Genomic DNA, 8019 nt, shown 5'->3' with positions numbered 1-8019 from the left:
ATATATATATATGTGTATGTATAACACAGTGCGACCCCAGCACCCAAAGTATAAACTCTGGCACCAAGAAGAAAAACAAAATATTAAAATACTTTAGCTTCTTAGTATTGGGGAGGTTAAGGGGCCTCTCGGAACCCTCAGCCACAGGTCGCCGGGCAAGGCCGTGGGTGGCAGTGTCCCCAGCTCACTGGGTGGGCCAGGGGCCGAGGCTGGCGGGCGTGGGGACAATGTATGTACACTGGAACATGTACACTGCAGACTCCTGACCGCCTCAGTCTTTTACCACAGGAAACACCACGCGTGTTATACCCCAGGGTGGAAAAGGGGTGGGATTGAGGCCTGGGTCTCTGGGTCCGAATGGCATGGCAGTGCCCAGGGTCCTGGAGGAGGCCTTGAAGACTAGGTGGATACTGTAGGAATCAGCGGTTCTTTCCCCAAAAAGGGCGGGTGAGATGTGAAGGTCTGACCCAGAATGAATGTGGGAGTTTGGAGTTCTCTCGAGGTACCACCCTCACATCCAGCCTGGTGCCCAGCTCTGGTCCCCAGCTGGCCCCTCGGGAGGGCCTGGCTCGAAACAGGCAGGGAAGCGTCCAGTCCCACTCCCTGGTTTGGCAAAAGGCCCAGCTGGGCTCTTCCCCCTTACTGTCCAGAGGACAGGAAATGTGGCAGTTGACACGGAGGGACCCCCTGCTGGGCAGGGAGTGGCAGGACGGAGGAGAGGGGCATGGTTGGTAGGACACAGTGAGGGGCAGAACAGAGTCTCATGGACCCTTCCTACCAGGAGTGGCCTCCCCATGGGGGCTGTGAGCGGGATGGACCTCTGGTGGCGAAGGCAGTCCTAGCGGCCACAGCCCCGGCGCAGGATGCTTGGAGGCGCGGTGGGCCTGCCCGGCTTCTCCCGGCCCTGCCTGGGCCTCGGCAGAGTATTGCTCAGACGTGCTTGGCCAGCCCAGGCCCAGCTCCGTTCTGCAGGTCGGTCTGGCTCAGCGTGCCGCGGGACGTCCCTGCCATCACAAACGTCAGTCTGGCTGTGGTGGCCACGGCTACCTGGTGTTCTGGAGGTCCTCCCGCAGCCAGGTGGGCAGCGTCTGGCCCATCTTGTACAGCAGCTTGGAAAGCTCGATGTTGTGGTCCCGGTAATAGTCCTTCAGGAAGGCGCGGGACTGTAACAGGAAGGAGAGCTCAGATCGTGGTGATGTGCGGACTCAGAGGGACCCCTCTTTAAACCACCATCTGCTGGCACCTGCCCATATGCCCACTACTTGTCCACAGTCTTCTTCAAAACGGTTGCCTCCAAAAGAAAACTCCTACATAGTACGAGTACCAAATACAGCACATAAACACAAACACTTGTTACAGAGAGGAGAGAGAATGAGTTAAAACCAGGGGTGAGCCCGACCAGTGTGACTTAAGTGATTGAGTGTCAACCTATGAACCAGGAGGTCATGGTTTGATTCCCGGGCTGCAGGCTCGGTCTAACCTATGAACCAGGAGGTCACGGTTTGATTCCCGGGCTGCAGGCTTGGTCCCCAGTGTGGGGCGAGCAGGAGGCAGTCAATCAATGATTCTCTCATCACTGATGTTTCCATCTCTCTCTCCATCTCCCTTCCTCGTTGAAATCAATTAAAAAAATATTTAAAAACCAGGGGCAAACACAAGGAGTCACAGCGTGTGACCTTTCCCCGACATCCTTTGTACCTGCCCTTCTCTCCTACAGGAATGCCTCACCCTTCCCGCCAAAGGTCCAAATGGGCCCCACCCTTTCAGGCCCAACTCCAGAGACCCCTCTAACCCTGACCCTGACCCTAATTCCCATAGCACTTCCGGGACCTCTCCTACTGCACGGAGCACGTCCTGCCTTGTATTCTACTTACTGGTGGATGTGACTCACTTCCTTCCTAGACTAGGAGCTCCTTGAAGGCAAAGAACATGCCTGATTCATCCTCGGAGCCCGGGGCACTCAGCCCTTGGTAGAAGGTAATTAATACTCATTTGGCTAAATCATTTCTGATCCACAACCCAACCCGCATTTCCTCATCTTTAAGAACACGATCCAGGAAGTGCCAAGGCCATTGACGTGCTGGGCTCAGGTAAAGGGGAGAGAAGGCTCCCTCCAGGACAGGGGCCCCATCCATTTTCCAGCTGCTGCGGGCAGCGTGTCCACCACTTACATCCAAGTCCATCTCTGGGTATTTCCGGCCCTTGCTTTTGCCCAGACACTTGGTTTTTCCTCCTTCGAGCAGCTGGCACCAAAATCCTTTCTTTGGATCAAACCTGTGGAGGTGGGGAAAGTCAGGGATGGGAGCTGGCCCGGCCCCCCTCCTTCCAACTGAGGCAATGTCCTCAACCCCAGGAAGGGCAGAGCCTAGGAGACTACAGAATCCTGCCCCCCACTGTGCCCTCTCTGGAGCCCACCGATTGCCCGGGGCTGACACTGGCATCTGCTGGCCCACGTTTTGTCCCGGACGCCATTAAGCCCGCCTGCCCCTCTTCCAGCCGGCGGCAGCTCACGTGGCCGGAGCCTCCCGTCTCTGGGCTGGCAGCCCAGATCCTACATGAATCCATAACCTGGGCACCCCCACCTCACAGCCCGGTAACCTCTCCTAAGCATTCCCCAGCCCAGGAGTGAGCAGCACTCTTTTATCCATGAATCCAATGGAGGGGGGCAGTTTAGTGAGGTTCTTGTGTGTTTTTTTAATAAACTGTATTTTTTATGAAGAATTACAATACCTGCAGTTGTATTTAAGCACGCCCATCATTGGGAAGTTTCGTTTTTTGGAGTGAATTTCAGAAATGACAGCACAAGGCTGCCTTTGGGATTTGAAGTGATGCTGGACCTTCTAAGGCAGTGGTTCTCAACCTTCCTAATGCCGCAACCCTTTAATCCAGTTCCTCATGTTGTGGTGACCCCCAACCATAAAGTTATTTTCATTGCTACTTCATAACTGTAATTTTGCTACTGTTATGAATCGTAATGTAAATATCTGATATGCAGGATGTATTTAGGCGACCCCTGTGAAAGGGGTCGCGACCCACAGGTTGAGAACCGCTGTTCTAAGGCCTTTTGGGGAGATGAGATCTGAAGCTGTCATGGGGAGGGAAGGCATCCTGGCATCAGAATTCAGCCCCAAGCCAGGAACCATGAGGAGACTCGTGGGCACGAGGACAGCAGGAACACAGAATTCACCTTTGGCAGGTGCAGGAAGTAGGGGTTTCTGAATGGGCACAGGGTAGGCAGAGACAATGGTGATGGCGGTGACAGCAGCTGTGTTTCTTCAGCATTACATGCCAGGCACTGAGCTGGAGCTCCACGCGAGTGCTTTCATTCAACACAGCGACGCTCGGGAGGTAGGGATCATTACCTATGTCCCCAACTCACAGGTGAGGAAGTGCGGCCTGAAGGAGCCAACACATTTCTCAAGGTCGCACAGCTAAGGAAGTCATGGACCTGGGTCCTAACCCAGGCATCTCTGACCTCACAGCCCACACCCTCAGCTGCTTCTGCCTCAAAGTGAAGGACTGACTGCCCTTCCCCACCTTCAACTTCCAAGATAGTGAGAAGGGCACATTCTTGCTGCGAGACTTTCCTAAGAAGGCAGCCAGGGGAGGTGCTTTATTCTTCCTTCTCAAGACGCCCCTGGGCCAGCTGAGGGTGCCACTGTCTGTACCCAGCACGGGGAGGCGGCCTGTGCCAGCCCTGAGCCCCGGCAGCACGCGCTGGCACTCACTCCTCTGGGGAGGGCACTGTGTGCACCTCTGCACTGGGTTCTGAATGCCTGGGATTATCAGCCTCAACAACATCTGTAGTTTGCTTTTCCTAAAATTATATTAAGTCATAATCTAAGACTAAGAAACCTTGTGAGAATTGGGGCTGCTCACTGTTGGTCTAACTTACTAGATGAAACATCTGAAAATGTCCCGCCCAGACTGAACAGAATACCCCAGGAGCGGGGCCGACAGAGAACAGATATATAGATATGACCGAAGTCATGTTATTCGTAGCTTTTCTGCTAAATTGCCGTCAAGGACATGCATCCGTCCTCACACTGGTTGCTGCTAATTGACCTGTGTCTCTCCCGTCATCACTCTAACTTCGGTGCCTGGCCCGGCTGCCTGCTCAGGAAATCCCGTTCAAAGGCACCACTCACGCCAAGGCTTTGTGGTAGTCGATGGTGTTGGTCACCCCGAGGAACTTCTGCACTGTGTCCATCACTTTGGCAGGTTCTGTTCTCAGCAGTTTGCCATCCAAGACCAGAATCTGGAAAAAAAGAAAAGATAAATGCATCAATTGAACCTGCTTTCACTCCCGTGGCAAAGGGGCCCCAGTTTTCTGGGTCAGCAGCCATGGTTACAAACCGGGGTTCCCGCACTCTGGAGAGTCTGTTGCCTCCCCCGCCTCTGAATGGCAGGTGTCCCTGGCCCTCTGCCCTCGAGCCCAGCTCCCTGGTCTCTGCCCGCCTCCCCGACCGAGGTCATCCCTTCCTCCCATCCCCACAACTGCCCTCGCTGGCCTCTCCTCAGGCTTCTTGGCCCACATGCTGCTCTCCTGCCCGAGTCCTCCAAGTTTTCCTAAACGTGTCTCGTGATCTGGCCCTGCTACCCCTCCAACTAGGTTCTCCCTCCATCACCACACCCTCAAACCCCCTCCCAGGGACCTACTCCAGGGCTTTCTGGGTCCCCTTAAGAATACAGCCTCTGTTGTGATGGAACAAGGACTCGGGGATTCTCACACATCGACCTTGGGATAAACAAGACTGAAACCTCAGAGGACCCCAGAGGTTTAACTCGCCAGGGATGGCATTCCCGGCCCCGTGACTGGTGGGAGAGGTTTGGAGGCTCTTTGCCAACCACAGCACGCCCATACTGTGCTGGCCCTCCCACGGGGAGGGATAGGTGGCTACCTGGTTGGCGTGAAAGGCGCTGAGCCAGCGCTCAATGTGGGTGGCGTACCAGCCGGGGACCAGGCAGCGGTTCTGCAGGGCACGCAACTTCAAGGACGCATCGGGCCCGGCCGTGATCACCTCGTGGAAGGTGTACTTCAGGGCCACGGGGTCATCGTGGGCTCGCTGGTGCTGTGGGCAAGGGGAGAGGATCGGCAGGTCACTTGGAGGGCAAGCAGGAAGAAGCTTGAGTGGGCGAGCAGCCATGAGGCCGCCAGAGCCCTGGGTTCAAGTCTACCGTCTGTTTCACATCTGACCTCAGGGAAGTCACTGGCCCCTCCGAGCCCTAGTTTCCTCATCTTTGCAAGACACGAGTTGGAGGAGATCAGTTTCCCAAAGCTGGTAATTTGCATGCCAGCTCTGTAATTTCTGCAATATCCACAAACCACCTGCATGTGCCAATGTCAACATACTCTTCTTTACACTGACTCATCTGTCTTATTCACACACAGTAATTTCTATAGAAAACCCACTATCCCCTCCATAAATGGAAAACTAGAACAGTTGTTGCACATGGAAAGTTCATAAATACAATAAAAATAATGCACAGTCAGATACAAACATCTGCTACAGGCCCGGACCCCAAAGCTCGCGCTCTTTGTTGAAGACACAGCCTAGCAATGTTAGAAAGGACTTATGTGCCACTTGTGCCAAATTAAAAATTTCTCCTTTATATAAATCAGAAGGTGTTACAGACTGAATGTCTGTCCCCTCCCCAAATTTATATGTGGAAGCCCTGACCCCGATGTGATAACATTGAAGATGGGGCCTTGGGGCCGTAATGAGGCCGAGATGAGGTCACAAGGGTGGGGCCCTGGTGATGGGATTAGCGTCCCTGTAAGAAGAAATGCCAGCGCGCATGCCGCTCTCTTGGCCACGTGAGGACACAGTGAGAAGGCAGTCGTCTAACAGCAAGGAAGAGCACCCTCATCAGGGGCTGCACTAGTGCCACCTTGATCTTGCATTTCTAGCCTCCAAACCTATGAGAAATAAATTCCTGTTGTTTAGGCCACCCAGTCTAGAATATTTCATTATGACTGCCTGAGGAGACTAAGACAGAAGGATTGGAAGAACTGGACAGGGGGGAATGCCAGGTTTCAACCACCTGAAATAATGCCATGAGTCCTCAGCATCCGCAGAATTCCCATGGTCCAGAGATCAGGGACCTGCCGACCAGGGGGACCCTCACCTGTCCCCATACTCCCACTGAGGGTTGCACCTGGCTCAGAGGAACGGGGGAGGTCTGTGGGACAGAGAGCAAAGAGGGTCTGTAGCCGGCCCCCTGCCAGTGCTGTGGGCACAGCGAGGCCCCAGAGAGGAGACAGCCACCAGCACCCAGGTGCATAGGCTCAGAGGGGACAGGGAGCTGCCTACAGTGGCCTGAGGAGGCCTTTCTGGATTGGCTGGTAGACCAGGTACCCCTAAGACCCCAGCACATCACATGGCTGGCAGGGAAGGACACCACCAAAAAGGCCCGTTAAGTCACGTTGTCGAAATCAAACAAAGTCCTAGTTCTCCAGGACGGACTAGGAGTCATACTCTGACATGGATATAATTCACGTGACTTCCTAACCTGATCAGGCGTTGCATCCTCCACTGAGAATGGCAGATCCTATTACCTTGTCCTCCTCTGAATTCCCGCCCCTGCCCCTCCCAGTATCCAGTGAGGGGCCACAGGTAGTATCAGCCCAGATCACTATTCACCAAATCAAAGCAGACACAGCTCCACCTCTTTTTGGCGTCAGAATGAGAGGCAGGACCCCAGACAAAGCTAGGAGGGTGGGCAGATAACTGTTGGCTGGGATTTACCAAGGATTTTTGCCTGCCTCCTCCACCAGGCTAGAAGCACCATGGAGGTAGGACTCCATTCTTACCCACCACCACAGCCCAGGAGCCGAGCTAGGCTGTGACTAGTAAATATTTGGTTTTTGTTGTTCTTGTTGTTTTACTGATTTCAGAGAAATGAAGAGGGAGAGACAGAAACATCAATGATGAGAGAGAATCATTGATTGGCTGCCTCCTGCACACCCCCTTCTGGGGGTCAAGCCCACAACCTGGGCATGTGCCCTGACTGGGAATTGAACCTCGACTTCCTGGTTTATGGCTCAATGCTCAACCACTGAGCCACACCAGCTGGACGAATGAGTAGCAGAGAGCCCCACGCCCCCAACCAGGGCCCTGCTCTGGCCCAGCTCACCTGGTACCAGGAATAGGCCCGGTCCGCTGGGTTGATGAGGATGGTCAGGACCTTGGCTTTGGGCAACAGGGCGGCTGCCCGCCGGGGAGCCACTTCCGAATCAAAGTAGTTGGCGCTTTTCTCAAAGTAGAAGTCGGAGGTGGTGTTGGAGGGGATGGGGAAGAACTCCATGTACCTGCAGGAACCCAAAGGGGGGCTCACAGTCAAAACTCTTGAGGAAGGGGCTGAGGGATACAGCACAGAGGGTCGCTGGGGGTTGAACTTCCGAAAGCAAACAGGGCACATGGCTCCCAGCCAAGCAAGGACTTGCTTCTGGAAGGGATGCTAGAGGAATGCCACTTGGCAGACTCCCTTTCTGGAAATCCTTGGGGCAAGGACGATCTGAAGACTATGGGTTATGTCTCCATCCTAAACAGATGCTCCCAGAGTAAAACGAACAGGGCCCTAACTCCCACGGCCACCAGGGGGCGAGCTGGGACTCTGAGCGGCCTGACAGTTTCCCAGATGAACCTCCCATATCCCACCCAGAGTGACCGTCCACACTAGTCCTTTGAGACCATCTCTAAATTGAAGGCCCCTTAAAAAACTGGATGGACATTCCAGAACCCCCAGGGGCACCTACTCAAGCAAAATAGAGGTACATTTTCAGGGGTTCGTGGGAACCCAAGTGCACGAGGTCCACCCTAGTTAAAGTGTGGGATCCCTACTCTAACCTGTGAGACAGGGGCCCTCCAGGTGCATCCCAGGGATGTCCCTCATCAGAGCCACATGAGGCAGGTGGGCTCCTGCACCCACCCTTCACATCTATGAAATCAAAACCTCGGGAATGGGCTGAGGAACTGTTCTTTTTCCTTCCCCCTTCCCCTTCCCCTTCCCCTTCCC

General features: G+C 54.4%; 1 protein-coding gene across 5 annotated transcripts in view; it reads right to left on the bottom strand.

Moving 5' to 3' along the window:
* Window positions 1-83: 83 nt before the first annotated feature.
* Window positions 84-8019, bottom strand: part of NDST1 (N-deacetylase/N-sulfotransferase (heparan glucosaminyl) 1) — a 54155-nt gene continuing 46219 nt past the window's right edge. For all 5 annotated transcript variants that reach the window (XM_014543098.1, XM_014543096.1, XM_014543099.1 and 2 more), the window contains 5 exons: window positions 7138-7312; window positions 4902-5072; window positions 4149-4258; window positions 2172-2274; window positions 84-1163 (listed from right to left, as the gene is read on the bottom strand). In XM_014543098.1, the coding sequence (XP_014398584.1) occupies window positions 1044-1163; window positions 2172-2274; window positions 4149-4258; window positions 4902-5072; window positions 7138-7312 (679 nt within the window). In that variant the 3' untranslated portion in view covers window positions 84-1043. The remainder of the gene's footprint in view (window positions 1164-2171; window positions 2275-4148; window positions 4259-4901; window positions 5073-7137; window positions 7313-8019) is intronic.

This window comes from Myotis brandtii, unplaced genomic scaffold, assembly GCF_000412655.1.
Source record: "Myotis brandtii unplaced genomic scaffold, ASM41265v1 scaffold32, whole genome shotgun sequence".
Taxonomy (NCBI): Eukaryota; Metazoa; Chordata; class Mammalia; order Chiroptera; family Vespertilionidae; genus Myotis; species Myotis brandtii.
This window is presented reverse-complemented; position numbering and strand designations above follow the sequence as displayed.